Source organism: Spermophilus citellus (assembly GCF_964194105.1).
Source record: "Spermophilus citellus genome assembly, chromosome: 2".
NCBI lineage: Eukaryota > Metazoa > Chordata > Mammalia > Rodentia > Sciuridae > Spermophilus > Spermophilus citellus.
Window position 1 is genome coordinate 238,350,068 of NC_138183.1, and position 22,364 is coordinate 238,372,431.

At 39.8% G+C, this 22,364-nt stretch overlaps 1 protein-coding gene and 1 pseudogene across 2 annotated transcripts in view; both read right to left on the reverse strand.

Annotated features, from left to right (window-relative positions):
- Window positions 1-22,364, reverse strand: part of AGBL2 (AGBL carboxypeptidase 2) — a 42,121-nt gene that overhangs the window by 16,255 nt on the left and 3,502 nt on the right. Inside the window, exons 4-7 of the mRNA XM_081272140.1 lie at window positions 20,495-20,680; window positions 17,417-17,524; window positions 3,930-4,083; window positions 579-1,361 (exon numbers count right to left, since the gene is read on the reverse strand). Of these exons, the coding sequence (XP_081128266.1) occupies window positions 579-1,361; window positions 3,930-4,083; window positions 17,417-17,524; window positions 20,495-20,680 (1,231 nt within the window). The remainder of the gene's footprint in view (window positions 1-578; window positions 1,362-3,929; window positions 4,084-17,416; window positions 17,525-20,494; window positions 20,681-22,364) is intronic.
- On the reverse strand, window positions 12,782-16,979 carry LOC308634894 (annotated as a pseudogene). Its single transcript has 2 exons — window positions 16,967-16,979; window positions 12,782-13,405 (listed from the first exon to the last, which is right to left on the reverse strand). The product of its transcript is annotated as an uncharacterized misc_RNA (transcript).

A 22,364-nucleotide genomic window follows, 5' to 3' on the forward strand; every position in this document is an offset into this window, starting at 1 on the left:
CCACTCAGTTGTTTGACTTCTAAATGAAAAGACTCTAGCCGAAGTGTTGCACGTTTAGTTTACATCCAAAGATCTGACAAAGCCATGTGACGTCAAAGGAACTGGTAAAAACCATCCAAAGCCATATCTGATGACAGAACAACAAAAGAGAGGAGCTGGGGTTGTGGCTCACTGGTAGAGTGCTTACCTAGCATGCATGAGGCATTGGGTTCAATCCTCAGAACCACATAAATGTAAAATAAAGATATTGTATCCACCTAAAACTAAAAAATAAATTTTTAAAAATATTTTATTTTTTTAGTTGTAGTTGGACACAATACCTTTATGTCACTTATTTATTTTTCTAATTTATTTTTTAGTTGTAGTTTGACAGAATACCTTTATTTTATTTATTTTTATCTGGTGTTGAGGATTGAACCCAGGGCCTCACACATGCTAAGCGAGTGCTCTACCACTGAGCCACAACCCCAGACCCTAAATATTTTTTTTTTAAAAAAAGAGACCTCATTCCCCATAAGACAGAGTATATGACATAAGGCTCAGCACTCACAGAAAGACCAATGGATAAAAGGTCTCACCTTTTGATCATGTTCCTGGTGTGCCAGATGCAAGGAAAAGACTCCTTCAGGATGGTTTTATAATGCCTGTTCAAGTCCCTTCCAGCCAATGAACACCTATAATTCCCCACAATCACACCATCCGGATTTAACATGGGAACTACCTTGAAGACAAAAATATCTCTAAGGAGCTGGGCATCTGGAGAGTTGCTAAGGATGAAATCCAAAAAGCCTTTCATAATCCAGGAGGCATTACTTTCCCCAGGGTGCACTCTGGCACTCAAGACCACAGCTTTCTTTGCAGCAGCTTCATGAGGGGTCGGGGATGGGTTGGTGATGGTGAGCAAGTAGACAGTATTTCCTGCTAAGCTCCTGCATAAAGTTCGGAGCTTGCAGAACCGAGACTGGATGGGGTTCTTTGCCACTGACAAGAGGTAGCACTGCAAATCAGTGTATGTATATGGGTAAAAGTGTGCAAAGAAGCAAGTGTCCTGGTCATGTGGAAACTGAATGGTCCACGTAAGACAGTAGAAAGACTGCTGCCCATTGTCTGTGTTATTCTTGTAGTACTTGATTTCATTTCCTTCTCTCCTCCAACCAATGTTGTAGATGTTGGCATCCAATTGGGAGTACATGAGTGGTTTCATGCCTACAGTATACAGGCTCTTAGGCTTCAGCAAGTTGACAATGGTGAAGCGATAGGTGACATCTTTTCTGGTGTTTTGAACTCGAAAATAAAACCACTGAGTGTGTTTATTGGTGTAGAGGTCAGTTCGCAAGGTGAGTTCATACTCGTAGGTGTCTCTGTAATGGAGAGAACAGAAGATTATCTCTATAATCTCACACTCCCTTCAAAAATCAATTTGAGAAAACATCGTATTACAACAGAAAAACCTTCTATATCATGTTTATTTTCTAATTTGCCTAACCCCAACTCACATAACTAGACAAGCAGAAACTTGGGGAAGGAAAGTTTGGTGTGAAGAAGGAAAAATTTCAAACTCACTGTTACTCAGGATTTTTAAAAATTCCTTTGGCTTCTTTTTTTCTTCTTCTTCTTTTTTTTAGAGAGAGAGAGAATTTCAATATTTATTTTATTTATTTTTTAGTTTTCGGCAGACACAACATCCCTGTCTGCATGTGGTGCTGAGGATCAAACCCAGGCCGCATGCATGCCAGGCGAGTGTGCTACCGCTTGAGCCACATCCCCAGCCCCTCTTTTGGCTTCTTGATAGCTTTCTAGAGTGTCTACTAGCAGTTTCTAACTACTGCAGTACATTTCTCTGAAACATACTGAAAGGTAGGGGAGTCAGAGCCCGCTTTTGGTTACTAGCTGTTTATCCTAGAGCTCACACTTTGGAGAAGACCCATAAGCCTCAGTGTTATTTTTATCACTAGCCATCAATTATTTCAAGATGAGGGGTCACCTGTGGAATGCATTCACCTTGTATAAAAGATGCAAGACTAACTTGAAAAAGAGGAAATAAAAATGGCAAATAAAATTTAAAAATAAAAAGATATTCACACGCATTGATAATAAAAGAAATGCAAATCAAAATAAGATGTGGTTTGGAGGTTAGTTCAGTGGTACGGTATGTTTTTAGCACATGGGAGGCCTTTAATGCCTAGTACAAATTTTTTTTTATATATAACTTTATTTTATTTATTTATTTTTATGTGGTGTTTAAGGTTCGAACCCAGGGCCTTGTACATGCAAGGCGAGTGCTCTACCGCTGAGCCATAACCCCACCCACCCCAAATTTGTCTAAAGTTAAAAAAAGATGCAATTTTCCCCTTTATCTGCTCATCATCCCAGCTTTGGAAAAGAAGCACTCTTATATATTGAAGATGAGAAACAGAATCATATTGGAGGGCAATTTGGCAAAAACTAGTGTTCAAACCCTTTGACCTCACAATTTTATTTCTAGAATTCATCCCCTAAACCACTATAATTAAAAAGATAATGCATAAGTGTGTTAATTCTGCTAAGTGATTAAGCAAAACTATAAACATCATAATTCATGCCAGTTTAGAGCAAGGTATGGAATATCCATACAATAGGATAATGTTCACTAGTTATATATTTAGGGATGAGTTCTCACTAGTTAGTTGTCCAGTCTAGTTCTGAACTCTTGAGCTCAAGTGATCTTCCTGCTTCAGCCCCCTGAGTAGCTGGGAATATAGGTGCATGCCACAGCTCCCAGCTGGCACTATTAAAAATAAGGAGGCAGGACTGCAATTGTAGCTCAGTGATAGAGCACTTGCCTTATACGTGAGGCCTTGGGTTCCATCCTTAGCACTTAAAAAAAAAAAAAAAAAGAACAAAAACAAAACCAAGGAGGCATATCTGTGATACTCCCATAGAAAAATACCTAAAATTTATCAAATGGGAAAAAAAGCAATTTGTAAAACATTACACCATTATCCAATTTTTATTTTTAAAAATATACACTTTGTGTATATTATACACACACAAATATTAAGGTATATACACAAAACTAGTTTTACTGTATCCGGGAGGCCTAATTATAGGACTTTTGGTGGGGGGTACTGGGAATTTTGCCCAAGGGTGCTTTATTACTGAGCTACATGCCCAGTCCTTTTATTTTTTTGAGACAGGGTCTTGCTAAGTTGTTGAGGTTGGCCTTGAATTTGTAATCCTCCTTCCTCAGCTTCCTAAGTAGCTGGGATTACAGGTATACACTATCATACCACATTTAGAAGAAACAATTTAGATAAATGCTTTATTTTGGGGGGAAAACAGGAGTCATAATTATTATATTCTCTACAGGGAGCCACCCATGAATTACTTGAGGGTCTTCACTGGGTATTGAGGCAGCGGGATTTAGGTTTGGCAGTGCAAACTAGTTTGTGGCTCCTCCCGTTCAATGGATTGCCCAATGCATGTGACCTCTATTTCTGCTCTACTAGGAAGACCTCTCTCATAACCCTGGCATTGGGAGTAACCCGTTGGAAACTGGACAGCCCACCACCTATCTTACTTGGCAATAAACATTCCATGGAAAACCTCTGATGTTCCCCCATATAAATAAAGCAAGCGCAGGCTCCATTGCTCTTTTCAATCTGGAAAAGATCAGTTAGTCTGACCCGCGCCTGCTTTTTAAAATTATTTTCTGTGTTCTGTGCTTTTTTTGCTGTTTTGTCTTTCTTAGCTTTTACTCCAAAGCTAGCCTATTCCACCAAAAGGAACCTCCATTCCATCGCCTGTGCAGGTCCCAGTGAGAATTCTCTACCCTTGTAACCATTTCTCATTACCCCTTTTAGCAAACATTCCTCACTCCAGAAATCATTCCTGAAGATACCTCTAAGGCTCTCAATCATCATTCTATTGGGAAATTCCTGGTTACTCACACTTGGACAGCTTTTTGCAGATTCCCACTCTCAAATCTTGACTCAAAGAGTAGAGTATCATCTTCTGGTCCTTCCAATGTGACAGCAAGTTCCTTGATAATTCCTCGTTTGCCTCCCACTCTTGAACTGGTGAAATAGGAACCTTCGGTGGGCACTGTAGATAAAGAGACATCTTTAAGTCAGGTTCCACTCAGAATCCATTCATTCAGCACATATTTACTGAACCCCTCTACCTGGTCAGCACTACCCTAGGTTAACAGCAATAATATTTAAATTTTCAACTGGGGACTCATCCTGGATAGAAACCATTGACTCAAAGAGACAATTAAACTTCAGATGGTACTACAAATGGAGTCCCCAGTGGACATCCCTCTAGACTGGGATGGACCCCTTGATTAGCCTGCTGCTTCCCACTTGTCCTAAACCTTCCTCAGAAGAATATTCCAGTTATTTCAACGATACCTCTTGTCAGCCTTAAATGGCTAGGGTGGGTTTTGCCCCAACTCCCAACAGTAGCTGGGTATCCTCTGAGATGGGGGATTGAGAGAGATATAGAGGGACTTAGGCAGCCAAGGCAAGATGGCAAGTGAGGAGGTTGGGGGCATGGCCAGAACAAAGGAGCATGAAGAGGGTCTTCTGATGGGATCAACTTTCTGCTTAATGAAAATACTCATGGACATAAGCTGGGGCCCAATCAGACAGACATTTCCATATTTATGCTCTGAAGTGGGACGTGGACACAAGAGGGGACCCAATCAGACAGATACTCCTGTACCTATGCTCCTAAGTGGGAATCCAAAAGAAAAACTAAAACAAACACATGGACAGAGGGGGCACCAATCAATAATAGTGAGGAGAGCATGGAAAGGAGAGGAAATAAGGAAAGGAAGAAATTCCAGAGACCACAATAGAACAGGCCAAAACTCCCCGGCAGATTCCCAGTTCTGGGGCCCCTTCTCTTTGGAGAATTGAGTCTCTGTGGCTTGCTTGCTTAAAAAAAAAGAAAAAAAAAAGGTACAATTAATGTCAAGCATGGTGTCATACTCTTGTAATTCCAGGTACTACTCAGGAGATTGAGGTAGGAAGATTGTAAGCTGGAAGTCAGCCTACGCAATTTAGCAAGGCTCTGTCTCAAAATAAAAAATTAAAAGGGCTGGGGAATATAGCTAAGTGGTAGACTGTCACTGAGTTCAATTCCTGGTGCCCTAAAAGAAACAAAAGAAGTTGATTTGCAACTATTTTTGTCCTATCATTTTTTTTTAAGTTGTAGGTGGGCACAATACCCTTATTTTATTTATTTATGGTGCTGAAGATCAAACCCAGGGCCTCACACATGCTAGGTGAGTGCTCTACTACTGAGCCACAACCTAGTCCATCCTGCCTATCATTTTTTTTAAATTTATTTTTTAGATGTAGATGGACACAACACAATGCCTTTATTTTTATGTGGTGCTGAGGATCGAACCCAGGTCCCTCCCGTGGAAGGCAAGTGCTCTACTGCTGAGCCACAATCCCAGCCCCTGCCTCATTTTTATTTATTTTTATTTATTTTTTTTTAAAGAGAGAGTGAGAGAGGAGAGAGAGTGAGAGAGAGAGAGAATTTTTAATATTTATTTTTTAGTTCTCGGCGGACACAACATCTTTGTTGGTATGTGGTGCTGAGGATCGAACCCGGGCTGCACGCATGCCAGGCGAGCGCACCACCGTTTGAGCCACATCCCCAGCCCCTTGCCTCATTTTTAATGATATCTTTTTTTGTTTGTTAGAACAACTCAGCAAAATAAAATTCTGGTTTATTGTTGGACAACATTGTTTCACACAAAAATCAAACAGGCCAAAAATAAGTAAATAAATAAACAGCAACTTCATAGACAAATAAAAAAAAAAAGAAAAGAAACCTTTTTATCTTTGGCCTTTTTAACCATCTCATACAAATCAACTACTTATAGTACAGCTAAAGTAAATACACAAAAAAAGTTACTGGAATGCTTGGAATAAGAATGTTTTTTTGGGGCTGGGGATGTGGCTCAAGCGGTAGCGCGCTCGCCTCGCATGCGTGCGGCCCGGGTTCGATCCTCAGCACTCTACCACGCGGCCTGCGCAGTGGTTTCATTAATGAGGTTCTGGCATTCAGTTAGTTAGAAGAGATCAAAATAAAACACACAGACAGTACCTTATTTTAATGCTAGGTCCGAGACGGCTCGGTCTCCCTGTTTCCCTGCCTCCAGCCGCTCAGCAGGGCAGCGAGGATTACTCTGGGCTAGCAGGAGAGAGAGAGAGCGAACACGCCGGGGATCAGCCTTTTATTTGGGGGAAACAAGAGATTCAGGGGAGAATTCCATCCAATGAAGGTTGAGGGGGGGCTGTACTCCAAGGTCAGGGTCAGTGATTGGGTCTCCAGGGTCAGTGGTTACGCACACCCCCACACAGATGGGCTCTCTCATCAGGAAAGGGTCGGGATAACTCCGACACAGCCAGAGTGCCTCAGGCCCTTAACGGGAGTCACCCAATCACGTGTCAGAATGGCTCCCCACATATTCCCCCTTTTTATTCTTAACAATGAGGCGGCGGTTCACTCTCTGGAGTCCCCGGATTCTTGATTGGAGGACTCGCCATCCTATAGTTACAATACAAAAGAGAATTAACAGCAAAGAGAATAATCCAATAATGTACCAAGCGGAGTGTTTAAGAATATTTCCAGGGTTGAATCCATTTAACTCCTTCAATATTTGATTAGCCAAAGAAGAAGGATCTGAAAAATCAGCTCTATTATTTTGAATGTCTTGGATATGGTGATGAAGTTCCAGAATATCCAAGCTATTATTACTATTTTGCCAAATACCTAATAAATGGGTTTTAACCTTCTCCCAATCCCAGAGAGAAGCATTGTACTTGGCAGCTGTAACACATACATACTTATAATTAGCATGGCATTTAAGCCTTTCCTTAAATTTTAAGGCTGAAAGTTCATTACCAATGTTAATAACAGTCGCCTCTAAGGCGTTTAATTTAGTTTCAATCCTTTCATCAATATTTACTTGATTACGCAGAGCCTTGGAAGTATTTTGAGCTAAATTATTAAGAAATTTTGCATGCTGAATATTCTGAGACAATGTCAGAGATGCAGAGACGGTTGAGGCAATAAATGAGACCAGTGCTAAGACACCAACAATTATGACTCCAATAGCACGTTTAGGTCTTGTTAGCTGGGCATGAATTTGCTGCAGGACTTGTAAACCAGCATCAGCATACCATGGCTCTGAAATATTAGCAGGTAATAAAACAAAAGAGGGCTGATGAAGTATCAGCACTCCTTTTCCTCCATTATACCTAGAAATACAATTGGTTAGGTTGCACTTATTACAAGTAACAAAATATCTATCACCTATCCATCTAACTTTTACATTTCCAATAATTAAAACATAAGGAGATTGGACACAGGCTCTTAGGCCATAGCAAGATCCCTCTTTACAGTTCTTGCCGACAAATTTTGGTAAAGGTTTGTCTGTAAAATGTAAATATTCTGAGGCAGCAATTAAACGCCAAATATCTCTTTGAATGCCTCCTTCACTATAAGTCAAAATATTACTTACAAATCCTGCAGGTGTCATAGCAGAATTTCTTCGTAATTGTCTCTTATTAATTTTTGGAGACCAGTCTAAAATATACCCACTAGCTTTAGACACCTTATGTTGTACAGGAAAGGTATTTACACAATCCATCCATTTTGGAAAGGTGCCAATTTCAATTGTAGAACTATTTGGACAGTGGGGTACCGGTGGAGGTTTTGCAGAAATGACTGGCTTGTTATGGGAAAGTCCCATCTTAATTACTGATCTAGTATTAGGTTTTAAGTCTCCATAAATAGAATTATTTGTCAGTCTAGGTTTACCAATCGCTGTCTTTTCTTCAAATGATACTTTCAGACAGCCAGCATGTTTATCATGTGACCAACATAAAGGTAATTGGGCACTGTAGCCAGAATAATTAAATCTAGTCACATGATTGGGAGTAATATGAGCATCTGTAAATCCTCCCATCATGAATGAGTCATTAGTAAATACTGGAATAGATTCTCCAGTCCACACAGCTGGGTGTACCAGGGGTGGACCTGGGAAATATGTCCAATAAGTGTCTACTTGATTCCCTTTTACCTGACAGCCCAGTAGGGCAATTACTGTCGCTACCATCAAGACTGGTGTCCTGTTCTTTCCTAGGCGTCGAAGTATTTGGGAAGCCTGGGTTGTCAATTTCTTCACATCTTTCCATGAAATCAGCTTCTCGGCTGGTTCAATCTGGTCTTTCTTCATCTTTTTCCGATATCTCCTCCTTCTGGGTTGTGGCTCCTCCGTGTCTATCCTCAGTCGCTTGAGTCTGGGTTCTATCTCCTCCATGTCTGATAGCACGTTCAGGCACCCAGATAGGACGAAAAGCACCTTCTGGAAAAATACAAGCATGCCCTCGGCCCCATGATATTACCGGATCTGGGCCCTTCCACTGACCAGTCTGTAAATCTTTCCACAGAACTCTGCCTAAAGGGCCTGTCACTGAGGGAGACATTTGTCTCTCAGCAGCAGTGTGACCTTCTGTGTCACAGTTTAAAAAATTTAAAACAAATAAGGCATGATTAAGGCTATTTTGGGGAGTCATTATCTTATTCCCCCTTTTTAATTTTTGTAATTGAAGTTTAATAGATAAATGAGCTCGTTCTACAATGGCTTGACCTTGGGGGTTATAAGGAATTCCTGTTTTATGATTAATTTGAAACTCTTGGCAAAATTGTTGAAAAGCAGAGCTTACATAAGCTGGAGCATTATCTGTTTTAATCTGCATAGGACACCCTAAAACAGAAAAAGCTGCTAAGCAATGAGAAATTACATGTTGAGTATTTTCCTTAGTACGTGCTGTGGCAAAAATAAATCTAGAATAAGTGTCCACTATGACATGTACATAACATTGCTTACCAAATTGAGGAATATGAGTTACATCCATTTGCCATATTTGATTTGGTTTTAAACCACGGGGATTTACCCCTGATGGCAGAGATGGAGTGTAAATAACACACTTAGGGCATTGGCTTACAATCTGACGAGCCTGTTCTCTGGTAATACTAAATTTTTTACGTAAGCTAGAAGCATTTTGATGATGCAAGGAATGGGAAGCTAGGGCACAGTCATATGAAGACATCTGTTGACAAAAAGCTACTAATTTATCAATATTATCATTACCTGTAACCAAAGGTCCAGGGAGGCTAGAAAGTGCTCGGATATGTCCAATAAAATATGGGTACTTCCTCATTAGCACTGTCTTTTGTAAATTATGAAATAATTCAAATAACTCCTGTGATGAAGTAAACCCAATAACTGAGGTTTCAATATTTTTGGTAACTCTGACTGCATATAAGCTGTCAGAATAGATATTAATAGGCTCATTTGAAAAATAATCTAAGGCCAAAATCAGGGCTTGAAGTTCTGCCCTTTGAGCTGAAGTATAAGAAGTTTGTATTACCTCTGTGTGAACACGGCTGAAGAAACCTGCCTTACCAGAGCTGGAACCATCTGTGAACACCGATAAAGCTCCCTCTATTGGATGGGAAAGTACAATCTTTGGAAAAATAAGTGATGTTAATGATGCAAATTGTACAATCTTATCACGAGGATAATGGCTATCTATCTGGCCAGGGAAATCTGCAAAAGCTATCTGCCATGAACTAGAAGTTTGAAAAAGCCAATTAATCTGTTGAACAGAAAATGGAATAATTATGATATCAGGCTCAGATCCAATTAATTGTAAAATCCTAGTTCTACCCTTAATCACTAATTGAGCTGTAGAATCATGAAAAAGTGTTAATGTTTTTTGAGGGGAATGAGATAAGTAGATCCATTCAATAACTCCTAATCTTTGCCATATGGCTCCTGTTGGGGTATGTTCAGTTGGAAATATTAATAAATACAGTATTTCTTTAGGATCTATTCTAGTAAGCTGTGCATTTTTAATTGCAATTTCCACTTTCCTTAAGGCTGCTTTGGCCTCCAAAGTTAGTTGACGTGGAGAGGTTGGAGAAGGATTTCCTTGTAATATCTGAAATAAAGGACTTAACTCAGAAGTAGTTAACTTTAAGGATGGTCTTAGCCAGTTAATATCTCCTAATAGTTTTTGAAAATCATTAAGGGTACGTAACTCCTTAACTCTTATCTGAAGATTTTGAGGACGGATTGTACTCCCTTGAATTATCTGACCTAGATATTGAAAAGGAGATACCTTTTGAATTTTTTGAGGAGCTATACTTAAACCCATAGTTGTAAGTGAGGTCTCTAACTGAGTAAAAATTTCTGAAAGTACTTCTGAATTAGCATGGGCCAATAATATATCATCCATAAAATGAATAATGTATGCATCAGGGAAGCTATTTCTAATGGGATCTATTGCCTGATCAACATATTTTTGACACAGTGTAGGGCCACTGAGAAATCCAAATAGGCTCTTCTGTGAGCCATGTAATTTTTTCAGCTGTTTTAAGGATCGGGGAAGTACTCAGTGCCCCTAATAAAAATTTTGTCCTGAAGTATTTACTAATCCTTGCCGTGTAGACTGGCTTGTAAACAGATATTCTTCCTGAAAGTTTTCCCTATCATCTCCAGGAAAATACCTCTGATTAATTTCTTCAACTGACCTTATAGAATTTGGGGTGACTAGTAGCAGTCCCATTTTGGCTAGTATATCTCTTCCCCATAGATTAGCTGGTAAAGACTCTAACACATAAGGCTTAAATATTCCACTGTTCCCATCAGAATCTTCCCAACGGAGATAGTTGGCACTTTGAGCAGGCTGTGAAATTTTTCCTATTCCTTCTAGATTAGCTGAGGCTGTATGCAGAGGCCACTGCCTGGGCCAAAATCGGCTGGACAATATTGAACTATCAGCCCCTGTGTCAATTATTCCTAGGAAATTTTTATTATTAATTCTAAGTTTTAATAAAGGGCGTTCTTGTCGCACTAACTGGGACCAATATACTCTGTCCGGCGGTTTAGAAACTGAATCTGCCGGCAGGTGCCTTTCTGAGACACAAGGCAATAATATTAATTGAGCAAAAATATCCTTTGGGGTGAGTCTTAGGGCATAATTGGATCTTACAGTGACATATAATTGCCCTTTAAATTTTGAATCTATCACACCAGGTATTACTTCAATAGCTCCCTTTAAATTATTACGCCCCAAAATTAAACCTACAGTATTTTCAGGAAGCGGCCCGAAAATCCCAGTAGGGATTTGTGTTGGTCCCGTTTCAGGATCTAATTCAACTGTCTCTGAAGGTCCTAAGAAAACTGTCTGTGATCCATGTCTCTGCTCCGGTAAAAATCGCGGACTGTCCTGGTCGGCGCCGCTAGTGACGTCACACTGTGCGACCGTCCCTGGAATTCCCGGGCTCCCGCCAGGAGGAAATGCCGGCGGCAGCGAGAAAGCGGGCTGATCCGTGCCGTTTGAATCCTCCGCATGGGGCTGCGAGTCTAAGTTCACATTTCTAACCTTGGTCCTTAGTGCTTTTGTTCTCAAGGGAAAGATAATTAACTTAGCCTCAGGCTGATTTTCCATTTGAATAGACTTAACAGCTCCTTGAATGGCTTTTATAAGGTCTTCAGGTATTTCAGTAGAAAGACAAACTCTCTGTAACTTTCTTCCTAATTTCTCCCAAGTAAGTAAATTTGGAGACTCTTGGTCACAAAACCAAGGACAATATTCACCTACAATCTTTAAGAATTGCAATAACTGAGTTTTCTTTATCTGTTTTCCTTTCTGATTAATTATACTGTCTAAAATAGTTAGATACATTTCCTTATCCGAAGAAGTAGAATTTCCCATTTTAAGTAAATTAACGTCTCTTTCCTTCAATATTTCCTGGTACTTTTGTGACTCAAATGTCACTTTTTTCTTCCTCTTATCTTATTTCTTATTTTCTTTATCCTCTTTATTACTTTTGTGACCCAAATGTCACCTCTTTCTTTTCTTTATTCTTTATTCCTTACTTTCCTTTATTTTCTCTTTATTTCTTTATTTCTATTTCCTTATCTTCCTTTCTCTTTATTTCTTTCCCTTAATCTTTTTAGCGCGCGCTCCCACTCAATCTAACTAATTCAGAATGCCCCACGTTGGGCGCCAATTCTACCACGCGGCCTGCGCAGTGGTTTCATTAATGAGGTTCTGGCATTCAGTTAGTTAGAAGAGATCAAAATAAAACACACAGACAGTACCTTATTTTAATGCTAGGTCCGAGACGGCTCGGTCTCCCTGTTTCCCTGCCTCCAGCCGCTCAGCAGGGCAGCGAGGATTACTCTGGGCTAGCAGGAGAGAGAGAGAGCGAACACGCCGGGGATCAGCCTTTTATTTGGGGGAAACAAGAGATTCAGGGGAGAATTCCATCCAATGAAGGTTGAGGGGGGGCTGTACTCCAAGGTCAGGGTCAGTGATTGGGTCTCCAGGGTCAGTGGTTACGCACACCCCCACACGGATGGGCTCTCTCATCAGGAAAGGGTCGGGATAACTCCGACACAGCCAGAGTGCCTCAGGCCCTTAACGGGAGTCACCCAATCACGTGTCAGAATGGCTCCCCACACAGCACCACATACCAACAAAGATGTTGTGTCCGCCGAGAACTAAAAAATAAATATTAAAAATTCTCTCTCTCCTCTCTCACTCTCTCTTTAAAAAAAAAAAAAAAAAGAATGTTTTTTTGTGGTTGTTGTTTTTGCTTTTTTTTACAAGTTTTTTTTTTTTTTCTCCTTTGAGATTATAATGAACATGGTCACACCACAGGTAAAGTCAGAAGTAGGACAGAGAACGCTCCAAAGGCTGGTTTGGTCATCTGAGATCATTAAAAATGGCTGACCCCTAACAATATGTACAAAAATATAAAATGTAAATTAAAAATACAAACAAATTTTCCTTTTTTAAAGTACTTTTAAGGAAAAAAGTAAGGCCTTGGAAGTTTTGGTTCTTTTTTCCTCCCCTGTTGCAAATTCACGTTGTGGTTTTGATTGGGTGGTGAAGAGTGCGTGTCACTGAGGGTAGGCCTCTCAAAGGTGACCACGTTTAGATTCTGAGATGGGAAGTGGAGGGTGAATAGGTCACAGTGGCCTTTTTAGTTTGACTTTTCCTTTTTTGGTGTCTAGTCATCCTCCTCGTCATCTTCAGCTGCTTCTTGGTATCAACATCATCATCCTCGTCATCTTCAGCTGCCCGTTTGCCTGTAGCTGCCTCAGCCTCCTCATCTTCATCTCCATCCTCTTCCTCACCATCACCTTCCTCCTCCTCCTCTTTTTCCTCACCACCGTCTTCCTCTTCCTCATCTACCTCATTGTCGGCCTCCTGCTCCTCCTTTTCCTCATTAGCATCCCCATTAGCAGGGGCGTCTCTTCCATTCTCTGCCTCCTCCACAACTTCCTTCTTCTCCTTTAAGTCCTTGGTGTCCACAGCCTCGTCTTACATGGTGGGGCACGCTGGTGATCCGGTGATCCGATGCAGTGGGTTAAAAAGGAAACTAGTTCAGGGACTCTGGCGACAAAGCTGCGGAGTCCGCAGGCCGGGAAGGTTGTTGTGGTGAGTGGGGAGCTGGACCCAGGAACAATGCAAGATGGCTTTTCAGAGCAGCCAGTGGGGGCTTAATAATATCTTTTTTTTTAATATTTATTTTTTAGTTGTAGCTGGATACAATACCTTTATTTTATTTATTTATTTTTATGTGATACTGAAGATTGAACCCAGGGCCTCACACATGTTAGGTGAGCACTCTACCTTTGAGCCACGACCCCAGCCCTAGTGATATCTTTTAAATAGTGAAAAGTTGGGGCTGGGGTCTTGGTTCAGTGGTAGAATGCTCATCTAGCATGCATGAGGCACTGGGTTCAATCCTCAGCACCATATAAAAATAAATAAATAAAGATATTGTGTCCACCTAAAACTAAAAAAACAAATATTAAAAAATAAATAGTAAAAAGTTCTTAATTTAGATGAAGTTCAATTTATCAATTTTTCTTTTATGAATCATGCCCCTTTTTTTCAGTGTTTGGGATCAAACCCTGGGCCTTGCCCTGCTAGTCAATACTCTTACCACTCTGAGCTACATCCCCAACCCTCTGAATGTCTTTGGTGTTACATTTAGAATGTGTTGCCAAATCCAAGGTGAAGTTTACATCTGCTTTTTGCAGTACTGGGAATTGAACCCAAGGGCTTCCTGCGTGCTAGTCAACTGCTCTACTACCAAGCTACATTCACAGCCTTACACCTATGTTTTCTTAAAATATTTATAATTTTAGCACTTCCTCTTAAGTCATAAGATTCATTTTAAATTTTTTTACATGTATGAAGGAGAGATCCAACTTCATCCTTTTGCATGTGCATATCCAGTTGTTTCAGAATCAACAATTAAAGAGATTATTCTTTCCCTTATTGAAAAGCAACTGACAATTTATGTATAGATTTATTTCTGGGCTCTCAATTCAAGTTCATTGATCTATATGCCAATCCTGTGCCTTTACTATACAGTTTTGTAGCATATTACAAAATTAGGAAGTGTGAGTCCTCCAACTTTTCATTTCTTTTTTAATACCGACTCCTGCAATTCCATATGAATTTGAGGGTCACCTTTTCCATTTTTGCATGAGAGGCCATTGGAAATTTTTCTTTAAAGTTATTGAAATTCTGATAAGGATTTGTATTTGTAGATGTTTGAGTAGTACTGCCATCTTAACAAATTTAAATCTTCCAATCTGTGAACATGGAATGCCTTTCCATTTTTTAGGTTTTCTTTATTTTTTTTTCCGCTGATCTAATTGTTTCTAGAACTTCCAATACAATTTTGAATAGAAGTAGTAAACTGGGCATATTTTCATCTTTTTCCTGATCCTAGAGGGAACGCTTCTAGTCTTTCACCACTGAGAATGATGTTACTCCTTGCTATGTGTAGTCACTAAATCTTTTTTAAAAATTTTTTTTTAGTTATACATAGGCACAATATCCTTATTTTATTCATTTTTTATGTGGTGCTGAGGATCCGAACCCAGGGTCTCACACGTGAGAGGCGAGTGCTCTACCACTGAGCCACAACCCCAGCCCGTCACTAAGTCTTTGATTCATTCAATCAGTGGTCAGCTATGATCTGACAGAGGTATCCTTAAATACCTAGAGTTAAAAAACAAATCACAGGAAAACTAGGTGTGTGGTAGCACATGCCCGTAATCCCAGCAGTTCAGGAGGCTGAAACAGTAGGATCTTAAGTTTGAGGTCAGCCTCAGCAACTTAACAAGACCCTGTCTCAAAAAAAAAAAAAAAGAAGGGTATGGGAGGTGGGGGGGTATGGCTCAGTGGTAGAGTGCCCCTGGATTCAATCCATAGTACTGTAAACAAACAAGTTTAAAAAAAATTAAAATCATAAATCTTTCCTAGTCTTTCCAGATTGGCTCTGAGGCAGTGCACTCCTCAATACTAACCCAGCCTGTAACCTCAGGCTTTACCTCCTTCCCGCACAAAGCCCAAAGCCCAACCAGAGGTGCAAGTCCAAGGATCTTCTCAGGTCTTTTCCGAATGGGTTGAGCCTATGCACATCACATTCTTTGACCTATGTGGTAACACTTCCAGAACTTCATCTCTCCCAAAAATCTTTCTCCTCATCTCTTCCTCCCCAGGCTTTTGGGCCTGTTTGTTGCTTGCCCCATCTGCCATCTCTTGCCCCAAGAGGCAATAGGCAGTTGTATGTCTTTAAATGTTTTGTCAGATGCCACTTGGTAAAACTGTTCCAACCAAAGGAGAGAAATAAAAGCCAGTCTTTGCTCTGGGTCCTCACAGAGTTTAAGACAGACAAAAAAAATCACAACCACAGAGTTTTGAGGATGAGGCCCATGTTGCTCTCCCCAGTACCACCATGAGCATGCCAAACCACGAACTAGGACTTCTGTCCTCATGGTCTCCACCAACCGGGGATGGGGATAGTAGATGGGTAAACAAACTGTGCTTTACCACTGAAATACATCCCTAGAGTCTCACTAAGTTGTGGAGGCTGGCTTCGAACTTGTGATCTTCTGGCCTCAGTCTCCCAAGTTGCTGGGATCACATGTTTATAACAGTGCACCTGAATCTTGTGATTCCTCTATCACATAGATTATTTAGAAATATGTATTTCGAGCTGGGCACTGTGGCACATGCCTGTAATCCCAGTGGCTCGGGAGGCTGAGACAGGAGGATAGTGAGTTCAAAGCCAGCTTCAGCAAAAGCATGGTGCTAAGCAACTCAGTGAGACACTGTCTCTAAATAAAATACAAAATAGGACTGGGATGTGGCTCAGTGGTTAAGTGCCCCTAAATTCAATCCCCAGCATGCCCCCCCCCCCAAAAAAATGTAGTTCAATTTCCAAATATTTGTGGGTTTCCCAGATTTTATTATGTTGTTGATTTCTAACTTAATTTTGTTGGAGTCAGAAAATATAGGATATTGTATTATTTTACTCTTTTAAAATGTATTAAGACCTGCTTTGTAGCTTAGATTATGTCTATCCTGGGAAATCTAACAGGTGTTCTTGAAAAGAAAGGGTATTTTGTTGTTGTTGGTTATAATCTTCTGCTTTCCTTTTCCCTCTTCTCCTTTTTTCTTTTTTTTCCTTTCAGTGCTGAGGATTGAATCCAGGAGCACCATACCACTGAGTTACATCCCAGCCATTCTTTATTTTTTGTTACTGGGGATTAAACCCAGCGACGCTTAACCACTGAGCCACATCCCCAGCCCTTTTATATATTTTATTTAAAGACAGGGTCTCACTAAGTTGCTGAGGCCTTAAATTGCTGAGGCTGGCTTTTAACTGGTGATCCTCCTGCCTCTGCCTCCAGAGCTGCTGGAATTACAAGCGTGAGCCACTGTGGCCAGTTCTCAGCTTTTTCTTTTTTATTTTAAGACAGGGTCTTCCTGAGTTGCCTTAGGACCTTGCTAAGTTGCAGAGGCTGGCTTTGAACTCGCTATCTTCTTGCCTCAGACTCCCCAGCTGCTGGGATTACAGACCTGCATCATTGCGCCCAGCAGATATTCTTCATATTTTTATGAAGGACATGGATTCTGTCCTTAGAAGCCTACAACTTATGTAGGCAACCACATCCTAAGTGACAGTCACATACACAAAGCAACAAAATACTCAAGTATACTCAGGAAGTAGAGAAAAGAAGGGCAAGCTCCCCATAATGTAATTCAGTGTCTGATTTCCAGGGGGAATAAGAGAGAAACTATAAAATGGACTTCAAGCTACTAAGAAAAATGTACAATGTGCCATCATTTCAAAAAAACTATTGAAATTTTAAAACTGAGTCATGACTATTGGGGCTCCCACTTACATTGGTCTGGTAGACAGTTTATCCATTAGTAAATTAGGATTTTAAAATCACTTCAATTATGGGAAATAAGTTTATTATAACTTATGATTAATCATTCACTTTTCAGTATAATGAAAATACCTGGATTTAAATGGTAGACAACTGTGCCTTTTTCCTCTCCTATAATTTCTGGTACCTTTTCATTTCCTGTAGGTTGATAGAAATATTCTGGCTGAGGTGGAACCCACTCTGAAAGAAGGCATTTTAAAAAGCACAAAATAAGAAATATACAAGGTATTATCAGAACTAATAAAAAATATCAATTATTCAAATGACTAGTTTATTCAAATCAAACCAAATTCTTATCCCAAATTTCCAGCTTATCTGTAAATTAATTATGTCTTGCTTCTTTCCATAAAAAAATATGAGGAAACTTTTAACAAAAAAGCATATACAATGAAATAATAAATTTTAAATAGAAGACTTAAGCCTGAAAGGTCAATACAGTTGCTACAACAACTCTTCAAAATAGCTCTGTACTTCCTTGAAATCAGGAAAATGGGGCCAGCTATATCCTTTTTATTACTATAAAGGAACAACTCTATTATTTGTTTCAGAAGAAACAAAGCATTTACATTAGCACTGAATTAGAAAGATTTTTCACATGGGATGAACGCTAGAAACATTTAAAAAAGAAAAGAAAAGAAAAGAAAAAGAACTCAGTAAAAGATGATGCTAATTTCTTTCTTTTTTTTCTTTTGTGTGTGTGTGTGTGTGTGTGTGTGCGCATGTGTGTTGGGTACATTGAGGATTGGACTAAGGGGTGTTTTATCACTGAGCTTCATCCCCAAGCCTTTTGAAAAATTTAAATTTTGAGAAGGGGTCTTGCTAAATTGCCCACACTGGCCTTGAACTTGCAATCCTCTTGCTCAGTCTCTAGTCACTGGGATTGCAGGCATATACCACTGCACCCAGCAGATGATAATTTCTTTGAGGCTTTGGCAATTCAGTTTAACTATAAGGTACTTGGTAATAAATTTCCTTTGGAAAAAAAATTGAGGTGGGTGGATACTGGGGATTGAACCTAAGAGCACTTTACCACTGAGCCACATCCCTAGTCCTTTTTATTTTGAGATGGGGTCTTGCCTCAGTAGGATCACTGATGCTGGCCTTGAACTTGTGATCCTCCTGCCTTGGCCTCCTGTGTTGCTGGGATTGTAGTCATGTGCCACCAAACCTGGCTGCTAGGAATTTTTTTTTTTTTTAAGAATTGCTTCACCTGTAATCCCAGCATTTTAGGAGGCTGAGACAAGAGGATTACAAGTTCAAAGCCAGCCTCAGCATCTTAGTGAGGCTCTAAGCAACTCAGAGAGACCCTGTCTCTACATAAAAATATAAAAAGGGCTAGGGTTGTTGCTAAATGGTTAAGCGCCCCTGGGTTCAATCCTTGGTACCAAAATAAATAAATAAATAAATATGCAATTGTTAGCACTGCAATAATGTGATTATTAAATTTTAGTTTCCCAGTTTTTTTTTTTTTTTTTGTACTTCTTAGAGTCAAGTTCCAAATTCCCATATGAAGGTTGGGGATGTGGCTTAGTCGTAGAACACATGCTTACCATACATTAAGTTCTGGGTTCAATCCCTAGCACTGGGGGAAAAAAAATCTTAGGAATTCTATCTTTGTTTAGTACCCACTCATTTTTGCTTTTTATATATGGAATAGCAAAATCCTATTGTCTGGCCAGATCAAATTGGACTTGTATATAAAAACTACAGAGTACATGATGATCTTAGCTCTCTTAGTCGTTGTACCAAATCAAAATGCCCTCTTCCACTTTCAAACACCCCAGGAGCAGTGCTATCCCTAGTTGAGAATAATGAGTGGGTCCCTGCAAGTATTTTCAGCCTCTCATCTCTTGTCTCTCATGTTCAGTGCCCCATGGTTCCTAAAACATGCCATGTTCTTTGTGTTTCTTCCACATGTACTACTTTTCTCTAACTCTCTCCAGTTAAAAGGGTCACTTCTAAATCATCTTTCAGATTTCAGCTTTCATGTGCACTCCTTTTGGAAACCTGAAGTGATCTCCAGGCTGGTAGGTGTCTCTAGAGGGTCATAACTCCATGCAATTACCTAGTAAATGCTCAATGTCCCCACTAGTCTATAAGCTCTCAGTACCTCCACTTGCTCATCATTGTAGTTCTAGCACCAAGCACTTAGGTTAGCATATGGTGAATGCTAACATGCGTTAATCGAATGAATATTATAAGAAGGCAGTGAGAAAAAATGAAACAAACAATTATTTATCCAGAAGTCTAAAGCACAGATTTATTGTTTGGTAGATTAAATATTCTAGTAGTTAGAAGTCTCCTTTTTCACGCAAGCCACTTCTGTAAATGCTTCATAAAATAGAGGCAAAAGATTGTGGGATGGGGGTACAGTTCAGTAGTAGAACATTTAACTAGCATGCATGAGACCCTGAGTTCAATCCCCAGTATCACACACACAAGAAAAGACTGTGCTTGGGATGGGGTTGTAGCTCAGTGGTAGAGCGCTTGCCTAGCGTGTGGCATGCATTAGGTTCGATTCTCAGCACCATGCACAAATAAATAAAAGTCCATTGACGGGGCTGGGGTTGTGGCTCAGTGGTAGAGTGCTCGCCTAGTATGTACGAGGCCCTGAGTTCGATCCTCAGCACCACATTAAAAATAAACAAATAAAACAAAGGTATAAAAAAAAATCCATTGACAACTAAAAAAATATAAAAAAAAGAAAAGATTGTGCTTACATCATCTTTATGGTTACTAATATCATAAAAAGACCCTATCATTCCCCCCCAAAACTCAAATAAACTCAAAATATATTTAAAAACAGTAAAAACTATTCTGGAGTATATATCTTTCATCAATTATATCTATTCCACTCTAGTTTACAATTTGATGTAACTTTTTTTTTCTTAAATCTTTATTTATTTTTATGTGGTACTGAGGATCAAACCCAGAGGGGCAAGCACTCTACCAAATGAGCTACATCTCCAGCTCCTGATGTAAGTTTTTAATGGTGAAGTATATCAGTTTCCCAGAGCTTAACCATTTCAGGGTAAGTTATAGCTGTTGACTCTGTCCTGTCTCATACTTCAGCGTATAGGACTTTAAATTCTAAGGCCTTGAAATAAAGTCAGGCAAAACAGCAAGACCACCACACATAAATCATATTACCAATATGATGAATGCTTTCTTTGATGACCTCACATTCTATTGGCCATCGTGGAGCCTGAAGTGTCCCTTTGCTAGAGAAAAAGGCAAAGAGTTCTCGAGGTTCTCGAAGACGTGGGTTTACTTGGTCCAACTCATCAAAAAGAAGCTGTCTGCTCCTAAGAAGTGGTGAACTCAACATAAGTGAATCTGTCAAAGGGAAGAGGAAATGCATGAACAACTTTCTTTTTCTCTTTGGAAACCTTATTGCTCATCTATACCAGCTAAGTAATTCTAAGCACTATATTAAAATATTAGCATATATGTCTAGTGCTAATGATAATATTTATCCTTTAAGGAGACTTAATCCAGGATGATAGATTTGAAATTATAAAATGCTATATTAAAATTCTGCATAATTGGGCTGGGGATGTGGCTCAGCGGTAGCGCGTTCGCCTGGCATGCGTGCAGCCCGGGTTCGATCCTCAGCACCACATACCAACAAAGATGTTGTGTCCGCCGATAACTAAAAAATATTAAAATTCTCTCTCTCTCTCTCTTTCTCCCTCTCTCTTTAAAAAAAAAAATTCTGCATAATCCTTTAAATGTTTTAATATAAAGCTTCAGAGTAAGTTAGAAAAAATTTTAATTATTAAGTCCAAGACATTTCAACAGTAGGTTACACAAATAAAAGGATACTTAATATGTCATACTATTTTATTTTGTTTGGAATGACAGAATTTTCAATTCACCGACTAGCATAAAACTTTATTAATTACAGTGAAACAATCTATAAATTAAGTTTCAGGCCCGTGATGTATTCATCTGAAAGTTCAAAGTGGCTTAGAAAATAAAGAGGATGGAAAGGAGCAGAAGAGAGAAGAGCTTATAGGGAGAGGTGGTGAGAAAAATGAGAGTAAAAAAGCTTTCAGGAAGGCCGGGGAGGAAAAGAGACAAAGAAAGAAAAGAAGAGGAAAGCAGGAACTGCAATCTGAAGGCCTCTCAGTTCACATCAGATGTGAATTCCAGGCCTGGCTCAGGCAGGGAGAGCAGGAGGTGAAGACACATTCCCCCCAGAGAGTCTGAAATTCCTGGTCTGGAAGGACAGGAAACACCTCTGCTTATAGCCTCTATCTGAATATGCAGAGCTGAAGATAAACAGGCCATAGAAAAAGAAAGAAGGCACAACTTGTCCTAAGGTCTTTGTCCTTCTCTTTTTTGCCCACTGTCCCTCACCTCATTCCTTCTCACCCAAATGTTGGGCTTCCATGTTTCTTTCTTTCTTTTTTTTTTTTTTTTGTATTTGGGATTGATCCCAGGGACACTTAACCACTGAGCCACATCTCCAGTCGTCCTTTATATTTTTTTTAGACAGGGTCTCACTAAGTTGCTTAGGGCCTCACTTTGAGTTGCTAAGGTTGGCTTTGAACTCATGATTCTCCTGTCCCTGCTTCCCAAGCCACTGGGATTACAGGCATGTGCCACCCTGGCCAGCTACATTTCTAACTGTATCATAATTTAATGGGGGAGAAAAGGCAATGAAAAAGTGGTAATAGCTGCTGGATTTCACGCATAATTATAGAAATGTAAATCAAAGTGGGCTGGGGACATAGCTCAGTTGGTAGAGTGCTTGCCTTGCATGCACAACGCCCTGGGTTCAATCCTCAGCACCACAAAAAAAAAAAAAAAAAAAAAAAGGGAAGAAGAAAGAAATATAAATCAAAGTCACAAAGAGATTCTTTTTTTTACCTAATGGGGAAGAAAAACGTTTACATGACTTTACATTCATCCTAGCAAAACGATACTCTCAGAACTTGCTGAAGGGCTGGGGAAATAGCTCAGTTAGTAGAGTGCTTACTTCACATGCACAAAACCCTGAGTTCAATCCCTAGCA